Consider the following 22,729-nt stretch of genomic DNA (forward strand, 5'->3'; position numbering starts at 1 on the left):
GATAATGATAATATAATCTGTTTTTGTTATGTTGATTGAGGGATAAATATTGGCCAGGACACCAGGGATAACTCCCCTGCTCTTCTTTCAAATAGTGCCATGGGATCATTTACATCCATCAGAGAGAGCAGACAGGGCCTCGGTTTAACATCTCATCTGAAAGACAGCCCCTCCAACAGTGCAGCACTCCCTCAGTACTGCACTGGGAATGTCAGCCTAGATTGTTGTGCTCAAGTCCCTGGAGTGGGACTTGAACCCACAACTTTCTGACTCAGAGGCGAGAGTGCTGCCCACTGAGCCACGGCTGACACACCAGCAAATTCTGGGCCAATGTATCAGCAGTAGTTTAAACACTGTGGAAAAAGGTACTAAAATTGCTTAATATGTTGAATATAATGCATGTTTTAAAGCACATAGTTCAGGTTGCTCTCTGGTGTTCGTTGATATTTTCTCTCTGTTTCAATTTTCAGAAAGTCATATCTTACGTAGGTTGGTAACTTCAGCCGACTCTGAGGAAATATTATACACAAGGCAGCGGGAAAACAAGAACCAAATGCACAATAATGTCACACATGGCTGCAGGACATTTCAAAACACGAGCAATGGCAGGTGGATCATCGGAAATTTCCCTGGTGCAAAGGCTGCTGTCCTGATCGAGGAAGTTTAAAAATAACAGGATAATCTTTGATTAGATTCAGTCCTGGGGCAAAAACAAGATGAAACAAGAAGTTGGAGCTGTAAGATTGAGTGTCACCAAACACAGCTTCTCCACCAATATTCTTGGCATGTCACTATAGGATAGGATAGCAACGCCAGTCAAAACCACAACTGGCAAAAACAAGGCAACCTTTGATTTTAATATAAATGCCTCAATATTGCACTTTTTCCAGCCTACTGGAAGTCAGTCTCTGGCCTCCTGTGAAGGTCTGTTTGTTGCATCAGTTTGAGCTGGAAGGGAAAGGGGGGGGAGAAGCTGCTGGGCTTTAACCCCCAATACTTCTGAGCCTCGTAGGACCAACAATTTCCCATGTGGGACTGTCAAGGGTGGTTTTATAAGAACATAAGAACATAAGAAATAGGAGCAGGAGTCGGCCATTTGGCCTCTCGAGCCTGCTCCGCCATTCAATAAGATCATGGCTGATCTGATCATGGACTCAGCTCCACTTCCCTGCCCGCTCCCCTTAACCCTTTACTCCCTTATTGCTCAAAAATCTGTCTATCTCCGCCTTAAATATATTCAATGACCCAGCCTCCACAGCTCTCTGGGGCAGAGAATTCCACAGATTTACAACCCTCAGAGAGAAGAAATTTCTCCTCATCTCAGTTTTAAATGGGAGGCCCCTTATTCTGAGACTATGTCCCCTAGTTTTAGTTTCCGCTATGAGTGGAAACATCCTCTCTGCATCCACCTTGTCGAGCCCCCTCATTATCTTATATGTTTCGATAAGATCGCCTCTCATTCTTCTGAACACAAATGAATAAAGGCCCAACCTACTCAACCATAAGTCAACCCCCTCATCTCCGGAATTAACCTCGTGAACCTTCTCTGAACAGCCTCCAATGCAAGTATATCCTTCCTTAAATACAGCGACCAAAACTGTAAGCAGTACTCCAAGTATGAATGAGAGGCTTTTAATCGATGTTACACATAATGGTTTGTTTAAACCAAATAATCTGTTTCTAGCGATGTTGATTGAGGGATAAATATTGGCCATCAGTGAGCAGCACCTCAAGGAATCTCTTCAAACTCTTCAAAGACTTTGGGCATCAAGTCAATGGCATTGAAGCCACAAAGATTCAACATGGCAAGGCTATTGACAGGACTGACATTTGCCAAGCTTGGCAGCTAGTTATAAATGGGCAGCTTGCTGATGTTCCCAGAGCTGATATCAGTGCAGTAACTCCCTGGTGAAATGTAAAATAACATACCTTCAAAGACTTTCTACTTATGCGGCTCAGTGTCAAATTTTTAAAACTCATAACACGCCTGTGACGCGCCTTGGGACGTTTCACTTTGTTAAAGGCGCTATATAAATATACGTTGTTGTTGTTGTTGTGTAAAAATCCGTACAGTTACTGTCAGTCTAATTATTGAGCATTGATAGTATGTCAGATTACTTTTCTTTATAACATACAAAGATCTTTAGATCTTGTCAATGACTTGAAGTTATTGCAACTGCTAATAGACGAACAGGGAAAACTTACTGTTCACAAGAACTGTAGCATAAGATAATGCCTCTCCATGAGAATTCGTAGCCAATGCAGAATACTCGCCTGAGTCCGCTGGGCTGCACCTAGTGAGAAAAGAGGCCAATTTACTGAGAATTCACAGCTTGTGTTTAATGGATTATAAAGGGATTATGAACAAGCTGCCTGGTAACCGGCTTCCAGCAACTTGCTAAAATGTCCTGTTCTTTTATAATATTTGTGCATTATAATATATACATTAAAAAAAAAATTGTTACAAGGTTGGGAATCAAAAATCTGAAAAAAAGAAAGGATATCACACCTTTCACGACCACCAGACGTCCCAAAGCGCTTTACAGCCAATGAAGTACTTTTTGAAGTGTAGTCGCTGTTGTAATGTGGGAAACGCGGCAGCCAATATGCGCACAGCAAGCTCCCACTCACAGCAATGTGGTAATGACCAGATAATCTGTTTTTGTTATGTGGATTGAGGGATAAATATTGACCAGAACACCGGGGATAACTCCCCTGCTCTTCTTCAAAATAGTGCATGGGATCTTTACCTGAGAGGGCAGACGGGGCCTCGGTTTAATGACTCATCCGAAAGACGGTACCTCCAACAGTGTAACACTCCCCCAGCACTGCACTGGAGTGTTAGCCTGGATTTCTGCGCTCAAGTCCCTGGAGTGGGACCTGAACCCACAACCTTCTGACTCAGGCTGACAGTGCACAAAATGGGATGTGGTTTGTAACATTGCCCTCAATATAAGATGTAACTGCGTTAATTGGCTGCTGCGTTTCCCACACTGCAACAGTGACTACACTTTAAAAAGTACTTCATTGGCTGTAAAGTGCTTTGGGACGTCCGGTGGTCATGAAAGGCGCTATATAAATGCAAGTCTTTCTTTTTTTTTTTCTTCCTCAATAAACACCTGGTTGTAGAAGTTACATTCTGCCCTATTTTTAACACTTGGGGAATATATTTGGATGCAATCCCTGTGTTTGCTATTCCAACAAAGGGGGGGGATTTTAACCTCCCCTAAAATGGGCTGGTTGGAGCCGGGTGGGAGGTTAAAGTGTTCGAAATCAGACACCCGACACTAACCCACCGACTTCCGGATTGAACTGAGGTGGGACGTGGGGCGGGCGGCCGGCCTGCTGGCAGGAGTTGGGTTTGCCCTTTAAATCAGTGAATCGGGCTGGAGCCTCGGATTGAACCTGATTTTCAGGCTGGCCGGGTTACCTGGGCCTCAGGAATCCCGGCAGCTGCAACATTCCATATGGGCCGTGAGCAGGAGCAGTGCTTCCCTCCCGTCATCCCAGACTGCCTCATCATCAGCTCCCCATCATACACAACCCCCCGGCATCAGGCCGCCTCGGCCCATCTCCCCCCTCCTCACACCCCCCTCCCCCCCCACTGGGGGGCCAGAGATCAGACCCCCCCAACAACGGGCCGTCTCCCCCCATCTCCCCCCTCCTCACACCCCCCTCCCCCCTCCGGGGGGGGCAAGAGATTGGACTCCCCCAACAACGGGCCGTCTCCCCCCATCTCCCCCCTCCTCACACCCCCCTCCCCCCCCCGGGGGGGGCCAGAGATCGGACTCCCCCAGCAACGGGCCGTCTCCCCCCATCTCCCCCCTCCTCACACCCCCCTCCCGCTCCCCCCCGGGGGGAGCAAAGATCAGACCCCCCCAACAACAGGCCGTCTCCCCCCATCTCCCCCCTCCTCACACCCCCCTCCCCCCCCCCGGGGGGCCAGAGATCGGACCCCCCCAGCAACGGGCCGCCTTCCCCCTGCGCCCCCTTCCCGCCCCTCCCCCGTGCCCCCCTTCCTGCCCCTCCCCCGCGCCCCCTTCCCGCCCCTCCCCCGCGCCCCCTTCCCGCCCCTCCCCCGCACCCCCCTCCTTGCGCCACCCCTGATGTGAATCTTGCAACTTTATTTTATGAATGAAAATAAAGTTACAAAACTCTGCTGCAGGATGTGAGTTGCCAATTAAAGTCTAACGGTCCACCATCGTGTTTCTTCATCGTTATTGATGTGTTGTTAGAATGCAATATTTACCATAGATTCTCAAAAACAAAAAATATCTTACCTACTAATCTCAAGTGTCTGTAAACCAATTTTATTCCCAATTGTGTATTTGCCAGGAACATCTATTGGTTGAATTAGAACTCCATCCTTATACCTGAGAATAATGGTGGTAGATTTAGCGAAATCCATACAGAGCAACTGTGCAAAACAAGCTGCTTTCCTATTGATACAATATAATGTAAGACAATACAACATCAAACATGTTAAAGGTCTAGTTTGAGATGAACCTAAGAGGAATTGAACATACAGAAGCTATGGATTAGCAGAAAGATTAAGTGGTTTACCTCCTGAAGAATTACCATCCTGTAAGCTAGAATTTAGGGATAATGAACAAATGAATCTCAGCCGGGCTGTGCAAAGAAGGTGCTCCACATTACCTGTACAATAACAACATTGTTGATGCTATTATATGAAGATTATACTCTATGGAAACCTGACATCACTGTTGCAGAGATCTCAGAGAACTCCATACCACTGTCTTCTTGGATAAACTCAGATTTAAATTGTTGCTATGGTAACAGAGTATACCTGGAGTATTGTGGACAGTTCTGGTCTCCTTACCTAAGGAAGGATATGCTTGCCATTGAGGGAGTGCAACAAAGGTTCACCAGACTGATTCCTGGGATGGGGGGATTGTCCTATGAGGAGAGATTGAGCAAACTGGGCTGATATTCTCTAGAGTTTAGAAGAATGAGGTGATCTCATTGAAACATACAAAATTCTTACAGGGCTTGACAAGGTAGATACAGGGAGGGTGTTTCCCCCGGGCTGGAGAGTCAGGAACCAGGGCTCACAGTCTCAGGATAAGGGGTCGGCCATTTAGGACTGAGATGAGGAGAAACTTCTTCTCTCAGAGGGTGGTGAATCTTTGGAATTCTCTGTCCCAGAGGACTGTGGAGGCTCAGTCTCTGAGTATATTCAAGGCTGAGATCGATAGATTTTTGAATATTAAGGGAATCAAGGGATATGGGAATATTGCAGGAAAGTGGAGTTGAGATCGAAGATCAGCCATGATCTTATTGAATGGCGGAGCAGGCTCGAGAGGCCGAATTGCCTACTCCTGCTCCTAATTCTTAAGTTCTTATATGATTTCTTCAGCAGCACCTCCCAAACCCGTGACCTTCGCCACCTACAAGGTCAAGGGCAGCAGGCGCATGGGAACACCACCACCTCCATGTTCCCCTCCGACACACCATCCTGACTTGGAAATATATCATCCGTTCCTTCATCGTCGCTGGGTCACAATCCTGGAACTCCCTCCCTAACAGCACTGTGGGAGCACCTTCACCACACGGACTGCAGCGGTTCAAGGCGGCGGCTCACCACCACCTTCTCAAGGGGCAATTAGGGATGGGCAATAAATGCCGACCTTGCCAGCGATGCCCACATCCAAGGAACAATACATTTTTTAAAGTTTGTGTAGGTCTACCACCCACTGGCTCCAGGGACGTTAAAATATCCAACATCAGGAGAACGTCTGTTTGTCAGATAGAGAGATGTAAGTTACCCTGCTTATAACCATTTCACCATCCATCCAGAGCATTCCAGAATGGGCTAACAAAGTCCCTTTAGTATTAATCAGATTATATTCTGGATCTCCTGAATGACATGGATGGGGGGGCGGGGCCTGTAATTTTGATGAATTGAATTGTGTTTCAATTTTTCTTACCATTGGACGTGAGGGGAAGGCGCTCCCTGGACAACACAGGATAGGTTAACGTTCATCTTCTCCCAGACGGTGTGTGCTCTCAATCCGACAACAAACTCAGGGCAGTGAGCAGCAAGGTCCTCGGCAAACCGCCTCTCCTCTTCGGCCCTTTTCGCGACCTAAAACAACATATTTTTACATATTTAGGTATCATCAGCACTGTCCATTTCAGCCTTGAGATTATGCCGTCCGATATTTGTGTGGGAATAGTTAATATATTCGCATGTGCTTCCCTTGCCCGCTCATTTTAATGAAAGTGTTAACCCATTTCAGACCTCCATTAAAATAGCAGACAGAGGAATTCCGAGACGTGTGTACAGTGCACAATGTCACTTTGAGGCCTTCATAGAATCATAGAAATTTACAGCACAGAAAGAGGTCATTCTAAAACTGAGATGAGGAGAAATTTCTTCTCTCAGAGGGTTGTAACTCTGTGGAATTCGCTGCCTCAGAGAGCTGTGGAAGCCGGGACATTGAATGAATTTAAGACAGAAATAGACAGTTTCTTAAACGATAAGGGGATAAGGGGTTATGGGAGTGGGCGGGGAAGTGGAGCTGAGTCCATGATCGGATCAGCCATGAGCTCATTGAATGACGGAGCAGGCTCGAGGGGCCGTATGGCCGACTCCTGCTCCTATTTCTTTTGTTCTTATGTTATTCGGCCCATCGTGTCAGTGCCGGCCGACAAAGAGCTACCCAGCCTCATCCCACTTTCCAGCTCTCGGTCCGTAGCCCTGTAGGTTACAGCACTTCAAGTGCACATCCAAGTACTTTTTAAATGTGGTGAGGGTTTCTGCCTCCACCACCCTTTCAGGCAGTGAGTTCCAGACTCCCACCGCCCTCTGGGTGAAAAATGTTCTCCTTACTTTCCATACTAACCCTTCTACCAATGACTTTAAATCTGTGCTCCCCTGGTTATTGCTTTAGTTATATATTTGAGAATTTTCAAGGATTTCATGGTTTTCTCAGGATCTTGAAATGTATGAATTATTGGAAAATTCACAATTTTACCAAAGTATAGAATTAAACAGACCCTGAATTTCTTGGGTGATCGGGCGAAGTGGCAATGTGGCGATAGACGGGAGCCTGCAGGGTCTGAGTCATATATAGGCCCGTGATTATAAAATTGGGTTAGGATTCAGTTGCACTGGTTCTGTGCCCCATTCCATGATACAATGGGGTTCCCAATGCAGGCTGACATCAGACGAGACTGTGGGATGTCACTGCCCATTGCAGTTCTCACCAGTCCTGTCTCTGGTACCCTCCAACACACTGCATGCCAACAAGAGTCGCTCACAGTGCTGCAAGGGAACGGTAACAGAGAGGTTATGTTACTGGACTAAAGCTGGAGAATTTAAATTCAGTTCATTTAATAATTCTGGAATAAAAAGCTAGTATCAGAATGGTGACCATGAAACTACAGGATTGTCATAAACACCCATCGGGTTCACCAATGTCCTTTAGGGAAGGAAATCTGCCATCTGACTATCACATAGTGAGAGTGTAGAACAAGTAATCCATATAGTGAATAAAGGACTCAGGCCAAGAGCATGGGCCTATATATGACTCAGACCCACAGCACAGGCCTATATATGACTCAGGCCAAGAACATGGGCCTATGTATGACTCAGACCCACAGCACAGGCCTATATATGACTCAGACCCACAGCACGTGCCTATATATGACTCGGGCCAAGAATACAGGCCTATGTATGACTCAGACCCGCTGAAATGACCTAGTAAGCCACTCCAGGGCAATTAGGGATGAGAATAAATGCTGGGCCTTACCAGCGATGCCCACATCCCAGGAACAATTATTTTTTTAAAGCAGAATGTCATGTATCTTACATTATTATATATAACTGTATCCTAACATGCTATACATGACTGTAATAAGATATGACCTGTAACCACCAGCATACCTTACCACCAGGGGTGCACTTGTAAGAGACAGGTATATAAGGACAGATCTCAGGCAAGTGCAGCATTCCAGAGCTGTGAAATAAAGGTGCAGGTCCAGAGTGACCTTGACTTCACTACATGCCTCGTGTGAATCTGTACTGAGGGAACAGGACTTTACAGTGGCGACGAGTTACGTGATTACAGAATCCACAGAATGGCGAACAACGGATCGGATGAAAAGTACAATGTGGGAGACAATTGGGAGGACTTTATAGAAAGGCTCCAACAAAGCTTTGTAACCAAAGACTGGTTAGGCGATGATAAGGCAGACAAGAGAAGAGTCCATCTCTTGACCAGCTGTGGCTCGAAAACATTCGCTTTAATGAAGGATCTGTTGGCACCCGAGAAACCAGCAAGCAAGTTGTTTGAAGAATTGAGCACACTGGTAAGAGACCACCTGAAGCCAGCGAGCAGCCTACACATGGCCAGACACAGGTTCTACAACTACAGATGCTGTGTGGGCCAGAGCATACCCGACTTCGTGGCGGAACTTCGGAGGTTGGCTAGTTTATGTGAGTTCTCCGATGAACTGAGGAGAGAAATGCTGAGAGACTTTTTCATTGAAGGAATAGGCCACGCAGGAATATTCCGAAAGCTCATAGAGACCAAGAACCTGACCTTAGAGGCAGCAGCACTGGTTGCACAGACATTCTTGGTAGGGGAAGAAGAAACGAGGTTGATTTACAATGCAGATACGACAACCAACGAAATAGCGGAACAAGAAGTTCACAGCACTAAACAAGCTGCTACCCCCACACACAGACAAAACCGTGAGAACAGGGTCTCGACAGCAGGCAGAAGCCATCAAGGGCCACAGGAACGGCCGTTCACACCTCATCAACCCACAATGTGAGCAATCAACTACAAACTGAGAGAAGCTCAAGAGAGATCAGCCAGATGCAGCTCATTCTTTGGGAACACTTTGAACAATGGAACAGGTCTGTGCTGGAGGTGTGGGGGTGGGCACTCGTCAAGGGGATGTCGATTTCAGCAGGCTGTTTGCAGAAATTGTGAATATACAGGGCATTTGGCCCGCATGTGCAAAAAAACTGCAGCTCGGCTGGTATACGAATCGGATGGGTCGGAAAGCGGACCAGAAGATGGTGGGGACAGTATCCGGGACACCGATGTACAGCGGGTCAACACGATCAATGGCCGTTGCTCCTACAACAGGACGCCTCCTATAATGATGAGGGTCCTACTCAACGGGATATCTGTCAACATGGAGCAGGATACGGGAGCGAGTCAATCTCTCATGGGCGCTCAACAATTTGAACAACTGTGGCTGCATAAAAGAGACAGACCAAAACTCACAAGGGTTGACACCAAACTAAGGACCGATACCAAAGAAATCGTACCAGTCCTCGGCAGCGCCATGCTCTCTGTCACACACAAAGGGACAGTGAACCGACTTCCCCTGTGGATTGTCCCCGGAGACCCCCCAGGACTGCTGGGGAGAAGCTGGCTGGCAAAACTAAACTGGAAATTGGATGATGTCCATGCCATGTCATTAGAGGAATGGACCTCCTGCTCAACAGTTATAAAGCGATTTGAACATCTCTTTCAGCCAGGTGTGGGCACTTTCAAAGGGGCCAAAGTCAAAATCTACATCACACAGGATGCTAGACAGGTCCATCACAAGGCCAGAGCTGTACCCTATGTGATGAGGGAAAAGATTGAACACGAACTAGACAGGCTTCTGCGGGAAGGCATTATATCATCTGTGGAATTTAGCGACTGGGCAAGTCCCATCGTCCCAATAGAAACATAGAAACATAGAAAATAGGTGCAGGAGTAGGCCATTCGGCCCTTCTAGCCTGCACCGCCATTCAATGAGTTCATGGCTGAACATTCAACTTCAGTACCCCATTCCTGCTTTCTCGCCATACCCCTTGATCCCCCTAGCAGTAAGGACCTCATCTAACTCCTTTTTGAATATATTTAGTGAATTGGCCTCAACAACTTTCTGTGGTAGAGAATTCCACAGGTTCACCACTCTCTGGGTGAAGAAGTTCCTCCGCATCTCGGTCCTAAATGGCTTACCCCTTATCCTTAGACTGTGACCCCTGGTTCTGGACTTCCCCAACATTGGGAACATTCTTCCTGCATCTAACCTGTCTAACCCCGTCAGAATTTTATATGTTTCTATGAGGTCCCCTCTCATTCTTCTGAACTCCAGTGAATACAATCCCAGTTGATCCAGTCTTTCTTGATAGGTTAGTCCCGCCATCCCGGGAATCAGTCTGGTGAACCTTCGCTGCACTCCCTCAATAGCAAGAATGTCCTTCCTCAGGTTAGGAGACCAAAACTGTACACAATACTCCAGGTGTGGCCTCACCAATGCCCTGTACAACTGTAGCAACACCTCCCTGCCCCTGTACTCAAATCCCCTTGCTATGAAGGCCAACATGCCATTTGCTTTCTTCACCGCCTGCTGCACCTGCATGCCAACCTTCAATGACTGATGTACCATGACACCCAGGTCTCTTTGCACCTCCCCTTTTCCTAATCTGTCACCATTCAGATAATAGTCTGTCTCTCTGTTTTTACCACCAAAGTGGATAACCTCACATTTATCCACATTATACTTCATCTGCCATGCATTTGCCCACTCACCTAACCTATCCAAGTCGCTCTGCAGCCTCACAGCATCCTCCTCGCAGCTCACACTGCCACCCAACTTAGTGTCATCCGCAAATTTGGAGATACTACATTTAATCCCCTCATCTAAATCATTAATGTACAGTGTAAACAGCTGGGGCCCCAGCACAGAACCTTGCGGTACCCCACTAGTCACTGCCTGCCATTCTGAAAAGTACCCATTTACTCCTACTCTTTGCTTCCTGTCTGACAACCAGTTCTCAATCCATGTCAGTACACTACCCCCAATCATGAAGCCTGATGGATCCGTACGAATCTGTGGGGATTACAAATCTACCATAAACAGAGTCTCCCTACAGGACCAGTACCCGCTGCCCAGAGCGGAGGACTTATTTGCCACATTGGCTGGAGGTAAACTTTTCTCAAAATTAGACCTCACATCTGCGTATATGACGCAAGAATTGACCGAGGAATCCAAGCTACTCACCACCATCAACACACATCGAGGCCTTTTCATGTACAATCGATGCCCATTCGGCATCAGGTCGGCAGCTGCCATATTCCAGCGCAACATGGAGAGTCTGCTCAAGTCCATCCCGGGGACGGTTGTATTTCAAGACGACATACTTATCACGGGCAGGGAGACCGACTCCCATCTCCGTAATTTGGAGGAAGTACTAAAGCGGTTGGATCGGGTAGGCCTACAAGTCAAGAAATCCAAGTGCCTGTTTCTCGCACCCGAGGTTGAATTTTTGGGCAGAAGGATTGCCGCTGTTGGAATCCGCCCAACAGAGTCCAAAACAGAAGCAATTCGCCTGGCACCCAGGCCCCGGAATGTCTCAGAACTGCACGCCTTTCTTGGGCTACTCAATTACTTTGGGAACTTTATGCAGAACTTAAGCACGCTGCTGGAGCCTCTCCATGTGCTACTCAGGAAGGGGTGCGATTGGTTTTGGGGGGACGCCCAGGAACGCGCCTTCAATAAGGCACATAACCTTCTGTGTTCCAACAGTGCTTTGACTTTCTTTGACCCAGGTAAAAAGCTAGTTCTCACATGCGATGCGTCAGCATATGGGATTGGGTGCGTTTTACAACATGTCAATAGTGCGGGCAAATTACAACCCATAGCTTATGCCTCCAGGTCACTTTCACGGGCGGAGCGCGGGTACGGAATGGTAGAGAAGGAGGCGCTTGCGTGCGTGTACGGTGTCAAAAAGATGCATCAATACCTTATCGGGGCCAAGTTCACGTTAGAAACCGACCACAAGCCCCTCGCGTCCCTCCTATCCGAGAGCAAGGCAATAAACGCCAACGCTTCGGCGCGAATTCAACGGTGGGCACTCATGCTGGCGTCCTACGACTATACCATAAGGCACAGACCAGGCACACACAACTGTGCCGACGCGCTCAGCAGGCTACCCCTGGCAACCACGGAAGGGTCTGTGAGATAGTCATGGCAATCAATGCCTTTGAGTCCACAGGTTCGCCCATGACGGCTCGCCAAATCAGAGCCTGGACGGCCAGTGACCCCACGTTATCCTCCGTAAAAAGATGTGTCCTAACCGGTGACTGGGCAGAGGCTCACGATGCCTGCCCCGAGGAATTAAAACCCTTTCACAGGCGCATGCATGAGCTATCACTACAAGCAGACTGCCTGATGTGGGGCAGTCGAGTAGTCATGCCTCTGCGAGGCAGAGAGGCATTTGTCCGGGAGCTCCACCGCGAGCACCCGGGGATCGTTCTCATGAAGGCCATAGCCAGTTTCCACGTCTGGTGGCCTGGTATTGACGCGGACTTGGAGCTCTGCGTCCGACGGTGCACCATTTGTGCCCAACTCAATAATGCCCCCAGGGAGGCCCCCCTGAGCCCCTGGCCCTGGCCTACCAAACCGTGGTCGCGGGTGCACGTAGACTATGCGGGCCCATTCATGGGCAAAATGTTCCTCGTAGTTGCAGATGCATTTTCAAAGTGGATCGAATGCACCATTTTAAACTCGAGCCTCCACCACTGTGGAGGTCAATTATAAAGTCTTGGAATTCTGTGATGGTGAAGCACGGACCATTGTCACTGACCAATATGTCAGGGATTCCACGCGTTGCAAACATGGTTGCGAGGCTCTCCACAGTGGTGGAGGTTGTGCTCGAGTTTAAAATGGTGCATGCGATCCACTTTGAAAATGCATCTGCAACTACGAAATTACGTCAAGACGGCACCGTTCAAGCCAGCCTCCAATGGCCAGGCGGAGAGAGCAGTGCAAATCATTAAACAAGGCATGCTTAAAATCCAAGGTCCCACGCTGCAGGGTCGTCTGTCGCGACTGCTGCTGGCCTACAGATCTCGTCCGCACTCACTGACTGGGATCCCCCCCGCGCAACTGTTGATGAAAACATAGAAACATAGACATAGAAAAGGACTTTAAAAACATGGCTCTAATGAATCCTCCCAGACATGCACAAAATCGTTGAGGCAAAGCGCCGTAAGCTGACTGAGTACCATGACAGAAATTCGAGAGGAGATGGAATGAGATAGGGGACAAAGTGTTTGTACTAAACTATGGCAGGGGTCCCAAATGGCTTGCAGGGACAGTAACGGGCAAGGAAGGAAACAGGCTACTGGTAGTACAAATGGACAATGGCAAAACCTGCCGGAGGCATGTAGACCAAGTCAAAAGCAGATTTACCAACAACACTGCGGAACCAGAGGCAGACTATAATGTGGAACTCGCACCATACCTGGTGGACAGACAGAGGGAACAACCTGAGGAAAGGGCAATCCCAACAGACAGCCCAGGCGAGTCAACAACAATCACACCAATTGAGATACCAGCAACCACAACCAAAGAAAAACAGACACCAAGGCAAACAACTGAACCACAACTCAGACGCTCCACGCGAGAGCGTAGACCACCTGAGAGACTGAACCTATAAAGACAATAAGACCTTGGGGGAGGGTGATGTCATGTATCTTACATTATTATATATAACTGTATCCTAACATGCTATACATGACTGTAATGAGATATGACCTGTAACCACCAGCATACCTTACCACCAGGGGTGCACTTACAAGAGATAGGTATATAAGGACAGGTCTCAGGCAAGTGCAGCATTCCAGAGCTGTGAAATAAAGGTGCAGGTCCAGAGTGACCTTGACTTCACGACATGCCTCGTGTGAATCTGTACTGAGGGGACAGGACTTTACACAGAACTCTCTTGTTACCTCACAGAAGCTGAAAGTAATGTGGCCACCTGAGGAAGGGGCTCATGTATCACCTTTTGTGCAGTTTTCAGCCAGACCCGCCTGCTCCGAACTCAAGCAGCTGACCACGGTACACCATCCCGCCAATCCCTTTCCTCCCTCACCGAGCAGGCGACCTACCGGCATTGATACTGTCGTGTGCAACCGGTGTGGTCAGGCTTGCAAGTCCCCATGTGTATTGGAAGTCCCGCTCTGCCATTGTTACAGAAGTGGAGCAGAAATACAGAGTATTACATGGGATATAAGGCACAGATACAGACCATTCGGCCCCACCAGGCCATGCCGGCATTTATGCTCCACTTGAGCCTCCTCCCATTTTCCTCATCTAAGTTCCCACATTACAACAGTGACTACACTTCAAAAGTACTTCATTGGCTGTAAAGTGCTTTGAGGAATCCGGTGGTCGTGAAAGGAGCTATATAAATCCAAAGTCTTTCTTTCCTCATCTAACTTTTTCAGCATAACCCTCTATTCCCTTCTCCCCCATATGCTTGTCCAGTCTCCCCTTAAATACATCGATACTATTCACCTCAACCCCTCCCTGTGGCAGCGAGTTCCACATTCTCCCCACTCTCTGGGTAAAGAAGTTTCTCCTGAATTCCCCATTGGATTTCTTGGTAATGATCTTATATTGATGGCCTCTAATCATACTCTTCCCCACAAGTGGAAACATTCTCTCTCTATCCACTTGATCAAAACCTTTCATCATTTTAAAGACCTCGATTGGGTCATGGTTTTCTGACCATGTTGTTTAAGCGCATATCGCATATTGAGAGTGTAGAACAAGAAAAAATGCAGTGAATAAAGGACTCAGGGCATACTTCAGATTAAAACAGCTGAAATATGTGATAAACATTGTTTATTATACTTTATGAAAGCAAAACACTGCGGATGCTGGAATCTGGAATAAACACAGAGAATGCTGGAACTCTCAACGGGTCAGGCAGCATCTGTGGAGAGAGAAACCGAGTTAGCGTTTCGGGTCGGTGACCCTTGCTCAGGACGTTCTGACAAAGGGTCATTGACCCGAAACATTAACTCTGTTTCTCTCTCCACAGACGCTGCCTGACCCGCTGAGATTTCCAGCATCCTCTGTGTTTATTATAATTTGTTAGTCATGTGTTACTAACTGATACCTTCTATGGATACCTTCCTACCTTAATCACCAGCTGGCTATCGTAAAAATCTTCAAATGAGTGATGTGCCATAAAACATATTGTTTAACTGTACTGTGACCCATAATCCATTATCCCTGAATATGTCGATGTGTTGTAATCGGAGAACAATTGCAACAAGCTATGCTACAACCTGCTCCAAGTCCCACTGCACTGTCGGAGGGGCAGTACTGAGGGAGTGCCGCACTGTCGGAGGGGCAGTACTGAGGGAGTGCCACACTGTCGGAGGGGCAGTACTGAGGGAGTGCCGCACTTTCGGAGGGGCAGTACTGAGGGAGTGCCGCACTGTCGAAGGGGCAGTACTGAGGGAGTGCTGCACTGTCGGAGGGGCAGTACTGAGGGAGTGCCACACTTTCGGAGGGGCAGTACTGAGGGAGTGCTGCACTATCAGAGGTACCGTCTTTCAGATGAGACGTTAAACCGAGGCCCCGTCTGCTCTCTCAGGTGAATGTAAAAGATCCCATGGCACTATTTTGAAGAAGAGCAGGGGGAGTTATCCCCGGTGTCCTGGGGCCAATGTTTATCCCTCAATCAACATCACTAAAACAGATTATCTGGTCATTATCACATTGCTGTTTGTGGGAGCTTGCTGTGTGCAAATTGCCTGCTGCGTTTCCCACATTACAACAGTGACTACACTCCAAAAGTACTTCATTGGCTGTAAAGCACTTTTAGACGTCCGGTGGTTGTGAAAGGTGCTATATAAATTCAAGTCTTTCTTTACCTTCTCATGTATAGCTTTGTGATCAGCCTTCATTAACAGCAGCTTTTGAGTCTTGTAGTAGTTTTCATCCACCTTCTTCATCTCATTTCCAAATAAAACTCGTTTACCTGGCTCCCTCTCTCCTCTTCTTACAGGCCTGTACAAGGGATATCCCAGAATTATCTTTTTGTCTTTACAAGAAATAGAAACAATGGAATTAACAATAAATTCCCTCCACCGCCCTCTCCTGCATAAGACCCAGCTAAAACCTACCTCTTTGACCGAGCTTTTCCTAATCTCCCTTTCATTGGCTCAAGGTCCATTGTCCTCTGCGAGGTGCCGTGGGATGTTGTTCTACATTAAAGGCGCTAAATGAATGCCCATTTTTTGTTATTGTTTTACTGTTGCTATTGGCAATGTGGAGTATGCCCCATTCTGCGAAATAGGCCAATTCCACTGCACAGAGAGCCCTGCCATATAACAGGATCACTTTTACTTAAAGCCACACATGCAGGAATGTGTACTCGATGTATGCAGCCTCCTGTTGGCAATGGTGGGAAATACAATCAGATGGATTAACCGGACCACAAGACCGTGGGTCAGAGGCTGGGTATTCTGTGGCGAGTGTCTCACCTCCTGACTCTCCAAAGCCTTTCCACCATCTACAAGACACAAGTCAGGAGTGTGATGGAATACTCTCCACTTGCCTGGATGAGTGCAGCTCCAACAACACTCAAGCAGCTCGACTCCATCCAGGACAAAGCACTGCTTGACTGGCATCCACCACTTTCGACATTCACTCCCTCCACCACCGGCGCCCCCTGGCTGCAGTGTGTACCATCTACAAGATGCACTGCAGCAACTCGCCAAGGCTTCTTCGGCAGCACCTCCCAAACCCGTGACCTCTACCACCTAGAAGGACAAGGGCAGCAGGCGCATGGGAACACCACCACCTCCACGTTCCCCTCCAAGTTACACACCATCCCGACTGGGAAATATATCGGCCGTTCCTTCATCGTCGCTGGGTCACAATCCTGGAACTCCTTCCCTAACAGCACTGTGGGAGCACCTTCACCACACGGACTGCAGCGGTTCAAGAAGGCGACTCACCACCACCTTCTCAAGGGGCAATTAGGGATGGGCAATAAATGCCGGCCTTGCCAGCGACGCCCACATCTCAGGAATGAATAAATAAAATTCAGAGATTGAATTGTCTGCCTGCTGTTTTTTTGGTGATCTAGAGGATCACATTCCATGAGGACAACAACCTCTGTTTGAATCCCAGGAACCCTGGGGAAAGGCAAGGGGTGAGCTGAGTGTGTGTTCAAATTCCAAATTGCCGACTAGACGTCAACTCAAAGCAATGCTGACACTGACCTCAACCGATACGTATCTACGACAAAAAGCATTGCAACGAGTCACAGAACCCGCAGAGAAAGATGATATATTGCAAATAATACAAAGCATGGCATCGTTCCAATAGTAGCTACAGAATAAAACATGTTTTAGATTCATTGGAGATTAGTCAACAGCCAAAGACTTTAGAAATAGAAAATACACATTTATTGGGCACAGGGGGCTAACAGCTGAGAAAATAGCAACAACTGTTCCGTCTCAGCTTAAGAGCAACTTGGGTTTATTGCAAACCCGAATGTATTCAATGATTCCAGTGACCTCTTCTACTTATCCCTTCCGAACATCTCTGCTATATCCAACACGAGTACAGCACAGAAGCTCGCATTCTGTAACAAAGACGCCACTGCATTAACATCAGGTCTGAGCTGTGCTATATGCCGCTGACAGGATAAGCACAGCTGGCATAGCAGATGGACTCCAGAGAGAGAGAGCGACTATGATTGCAATGTGCTAATTCTACAGTCCACAGAGTCAATTCTGCTCCTGAGCGAATCCAGTGTGTGAGACAACAACATGTGCCGATTTGTTCAAAACTCACTCCATTCCAGACTCATGATGCACAGAAGGTCCAGTGTCCAGCTGGCATTTGTGTCACCGTTTAAAGGAAAACCATGTACTGGGAACAAAGGACCCTTAAGAAAATACACACTGGCTTTCTACAACAGATTATCCGGTCATTATCACGTTGCTGCTTGCTGTGCGCAAATTGGTGCCGCGTTTCCCACATTACAAGAGTGACTACACTCTAAAAGTACTCCATTGACTGTAAACTACTTTGAGACGTCCGGTGGTCATGAAAGGCGCTATATAAATGCAAGTCTTTCTTTCTATCTGAAGAAATAATTTATTTTGTAGGGATAAGAAAAGAGTCATGATTAGGCTTTTTGGCTCGGTTTAGAGTCTGGTGTTCATCAAGGTCACACAAAGAAGTGAACAGCTAGAGTCATTATATCTGTGTAGCGAACACATGGGGTAATTTTAACCAAACCACTCCGGTGAGAAACTGACAGTATCAAATCGGCTGCCCAACGTAAAACCAGGTGGGGTGTAAAACAGAAATTCAAGAACAATATCAAATGAATTATTATCAGATTCGATCAACAAGTTGTTGGTTTTGGCCAGGTCATCAGGTATCACACCAGACCAAGGGAAAGGAAGGGGGAAACATTGGAATTAGAGCATTTGTTGCTTCTGTGACAGAATTTCCCAGCAGATGAAGCAACAACAACAGCGTCTTGAAGGAGGAAAGAGAGGTAGAGAGGCAGAGAGATTTAGGGAGGGAGTTCCAGAGCTTGGGGTCCAGGCAACAGAAGACACGGCCACCGATGGTGGAGCGATTATAATCAGGGATGTTCAAGAGGGCAGAATTAGAGGAGCCGCAGATATCTCAGGGGGTGGGGGGAGGGTTGTGGGGCTGGAGGAGATTACAGAGATAGGGAGGGGCGAGGCTGTGAAGAGATTTGAAAACCAGGATGAGAATTTTGAAATTGAGGCATTGCTTAACTGGGAGCCAATGTAGGTCAGCGAGCACAGGGGGTGATGGGTGAACGGGACTCAGCGCGAGTTAGGACACGGGCAGTGATACAGGGGGTGATGGGTGAGCGGGACGCGGTGCGAGTTAGGACATGGGCAGCGAGCACAGGGGGTGATGGGTGAGCGGGACTCGGTGCGAGTTAGGACACAGGCAGCATTGGGCCGGATTTTGGGGTAGAAATAATGGTGAGGCTAACTGCGCTTACCGTTATTAAGGCATACATCGGAGAGCAACTTCCATATGCGGTAAATCAGCAAGTTGCTGTCCGAGATGCCCTGCTCCACCAAAAGCTGCGCGAGAATGGTATCTCACTGAGACAGTGTCATTGAAATACATGGAACGGCATGAAGTTGCCTTCCTACCTGATACATACACACGGAACTCATCAGCTTGTCCATTGCAGTGCAAGTACATTTTTAATGGTGGGATAAGCAATGTTCCTTCTAATTTTGTTTGGCCCTGTGCGGTTGCTTTAAGGATCTGCGTGGGCCATTGAAAATACCGTGCATGCGCAGTTTTTGTTTTGTAAAATTGGCAAGCTGGGTTCCCTGGAGCACTGCACGGCTGCGCAGCCCCACAGGTTACAGGGGACAATGGTGATAAGTCGTAATTTCTGCCAAACAACCTCGCTAGCACTGAAAATTAACTTTAATAAGCGTGGTGTCTCATTCCTTCAGAATTTAATTACTGTTGGACATTTAAAACAATTAAATAATGTAAATATTTTTAAACATTGCTTCTTCCTATCTCTTTTATTTGTCTCTCTCAATCCAATCTGTCTCTCTCTCCATTTCACTTTCTGTAGCTGAACTGACACTGAATTAACTTTATAATAACAGACACTTCCTGGTTCAGACTCTGCGCTGCTCATTGACGAATTCTTCAATCTGATTGGTCAAGGCGAGACACAGTTGCTTGCCCTGTTCACTCAGGTACCAGGTGTCTGTATAGGGAGCTGCACTTTTTGGATAGTTGGTTGTCAGGAACGTCCGGTGCAAAAGCCCATAGAGAGTCTCTGGGCAGGGGTGAGCTTAATGTTCTGCCGTGGCTGCAAAATCGTCCCATCGTTTGACAGACCAAATTGGTGATCCACTCCAGTCAAGAGAAAAAATTCCTTAGTGTAGAAGGGACCTCTGGGGAATTATTTTTGTAAAATAATAAATAAAATATATTTCCTGTTTGCACCATTATCAAAACAACAACAACTTGTATTTATATAGCGCCTTTAATGTAGGGAACCGTCTCAAGGCGCTTCACAGGAGTTTTATGAAGTAGAAATTTGATACCGAGCTGCATAAGTAGAAATTAGCACAGGTGACCCAGATGTAGGTTTTAAGGAGCGAATTGACAATAGAAAAGATAATAAAATATCACAATTATAACATTCTGTGGATAAAAGATGCAAATCATCAGGTTTTTTAAGCAAAAAATTGAAAATATTTATTAGTAATTAATAGTTAACACCAATATTCAAACTTAGTTCAATGATAGCATAGCAACTACAACTTAGAACCTTAACCAACGTGTCTGCACGAATTACTAAATATAAATGAGTATAAATCCCACAACTTTCAACCTCTGGCTCACCTGAGTGCATGAGTTGCAATCTTCACAGCTGGACTTTTCCTCACATTCGACTTCAACCCATGAGCTGATCGATCAAAATGCTCAGACTTATTCTGATGAAGATTCAGAAATTTGGTTGTCATGTCTGGAGCCGAATGTTAGCTTGACGTTTTCTAGAACATAAACAACAAGATACTCCATGGACTTTTGCCAGTTGGGTAAACACACGGAATCAGAGTTTATTCTGTAGTTGTTTGGCAGCATAAGAAATAGAGCAGGAGTCGGTCATTCAGCCCCTCGAGCCTGCTCCGCCATTCAATCAGATCATGTCTGATCCGATCCTGGTCTCAACTCCACTTCCCGCCCGCTCCCCATAACCCCTCCACTCCCTTATCATTCAAAGATGCAGATGAGCAGGATGTGGATTTGCAGCTGGGATTGTCCACATGGCGAGGTTTCAATCTTTACCGTACCGTCTGGATGATGAACAGAGGCTTGCTCAATTCTCACAGGGAGTAAGAGAACATTGGGCTGAGTTACTCAAAGCTGCCCTTGTGATCATCCCAAGAACCAGTTCAAGAACAACTCGGAGCCGATGCACCATCTGTCAGAAAATGATCATTACTATGGGGAAGTGTAACTGAAACATGACCCAATTGGGAATATAAAGAACAGAGTTTATGTTTTAAGAAACTGGAGAGTTTCGAAAGCTGTTGCCCAACATCATTTAATTCATAAAGACATACAATTATTAGACACACATACACGAGTCACGCCGTAGCAAATCCATAATGTGGTGTGACACCCCGCTGCACAAACCAGATGGGTCCAACTGTTTGGTGGTGGGAGGTGGGCTTGAATTACCGTCATTCTGTATTAACATCACCAAGCTCAAAGACAAGCAGTAAAACACAATAAAGATGATAGAAGTTCAGTACCCATTCCAATTTGTTTTACAACGATCTTTAAAAGATATTGTGGCGACACTCTGCCCCGGCATCCCTCAAACCGCAGTCAGGGTCCCACCTACATTGTTGAACCTCGAATTGCACGGTGAATGGGCTGACTGCTTGCGACAAACATGCGCTGTTGTGTAATGAGAGAGGATTAATTAGCAATCTCGTTGTGCGAGGCCCCTTGGGGAAGAGTGACCATAATATGGTGGAATTCTGCATTAGGATGGAGAATGAAATAGTTAATTCAGAGACCATGGTCCAGAACTTAAAGAAGGGTAACTTTGAAGGTATGAGGCGTGAATTGGCTAGGATAGATTGGCGAATGATACTAAAGGGGTTGACTGTGGATGGGCAATGGCAGACATTTAGAGACCACATGGATGAACTACAACAATTGTACATTCCTGTCTGTCGTAAAAATAAAAAAGGGAAGGTGGCTCAACCGTGGCTATCAAGGGAAATCAGGGATAGCATTAAAGCCAAGGAAGTGGCATACAAATTGGCCAGAAATAGCAGCGAACCCGGGGACTGGGAGAAATTTAGAACTCAGCAGAGGAGGACAAAGGGTTTGATTAGGGCAGGGAAAATGGAGTACGAGAAGAAACTTGCAGGGAACATTAAGACGGATTGCAAAAGTTTCTATAGATATGTAAAGAGAAAAAGGTTAGTAAAGACAAATGTAGGTCCCCTGCAGTCAGAATCAGGGGAAGTCATAACGGGGAACAAAGAAATGGCGGACCAATTGAACAAGTACTTTGGTTCGGTATTCACTGAGGAGGACACAAACAACCTTCCGGATATAAAAGGGGTCGGAGGGTCTAGTAAGGAAGAGGAACTGAGGGAAATCCTTATTAGTCGGGAAATTGTGTTGGGGAAATTGATGGGATTGAAGGCCGATAAATCCCCAGGGCCTGATCGACTGCATCCCAGAGTACTTAAGGAGGTGGCCTTGGAAATAGTGGATGCATTGACAGTCATTTTCCAACATTCCATTGACTCTGGATCAGTTCCTATGGAGTGGAGGGTAGCCAATGTAACCCCACTTTTTAAAAAAGGAGGGAGAGAGAAAACAGGGAATTACAGACCGGTCAGCCTGACATCGGTAGTGGGTAAAGTGATGGAATCAATTATTAAGGATGTCATAGCAGTGCATTTGGAAAGAGGTAATCTGATAGGTCCAAGTCAGCATGGATTTGTGAAAGGGAAATCATGCTTGACAAATCTTCTGGAATTTTTTGAGGATGTTTCCAGTAGAGTGGACAAGGGAGAACCAGTTGATGTGGTATATTTGGACTTTCAGAAGGCTTTCGACAAGGTCCCACACAAGAGATTAATGTGCAAAGTTAAAGCACATGGGATTGGGGGTAGTGTGCTGACCTGGATTGAGAACTGGTTGTCAGACAGGAAGCAAAGAGTAGGAGTAAATGGGGACTTTTCAGAATGGCAGGCAGTGACTAGTGGGGTACCGCAAGGTTCTGTGCTGGGGCCACAGCTGTTTACACTGTACATTAATGATTTAGACGAGGGGATTAAATGTAGTATCTCCAAATTTGCGGATGACACTAAGTTGG

The 22,729-nt window shown here is 46.9% G+C and overlaps 1 protein-coding gene across 1 annotated transcript in view; it reads right to left on the minus strand.

The window, feature by feature from the left end:
- myom3 (myomesin 3) overlaps positions 1 to 20,445 on the minus strand; it is a 136,822-nt gene extending 116,377 nt beyond the window's left edge. Inside the window, exons 1-5 of the mRNA XM_070898386.1 lie at positions 20,224 to 20,445; positions 15,708 to 15,843; positions 5,949 to 6,106; positions 4,281 to 4,373; positions 2,206 to 2,294 (exon numbers count right to left, since the gene is read on the minus strand). Coding sequence (XP_070754487.1) covers positions 2,206 to 2,294; positions 4,281 to 4,373; positions 5,949 to 6,106; positions 15,708 to 15,843; positions 20,224 to 20,345 — 598 coding nt within the window. The 5' untranslated portion in view covers positions 20,346 to 20,445. The remainder of the gene's footprint in view (positions 1 to 2,205; positions 2,295 to 4,280; positions 4,374 to 5,948; positions 6,107 to 15,707; positions 15,844 to 20,223) is intronic.
- Between the last annotated feature and the right edge of the window lie 2,284 nt (positions 20,446 to 22,729).

Source organism: Pristiophorus japonicus, chromosome 14 (genome assembly GCF_044704955.1).
Source record: "Pristiophorus japonicus isolate sPriJap1 chromosome 14, sPriJap1.hap1, whole genome shotgun sequence".
In the NCBI taxonomy this organism is placed as follows: domain Eukaryota; kingdom Metazoa; phylum Chordata; class Chondrichthyes; family Pristiophoridae; genus Pristiophorus; species Pristiophorus japonicus.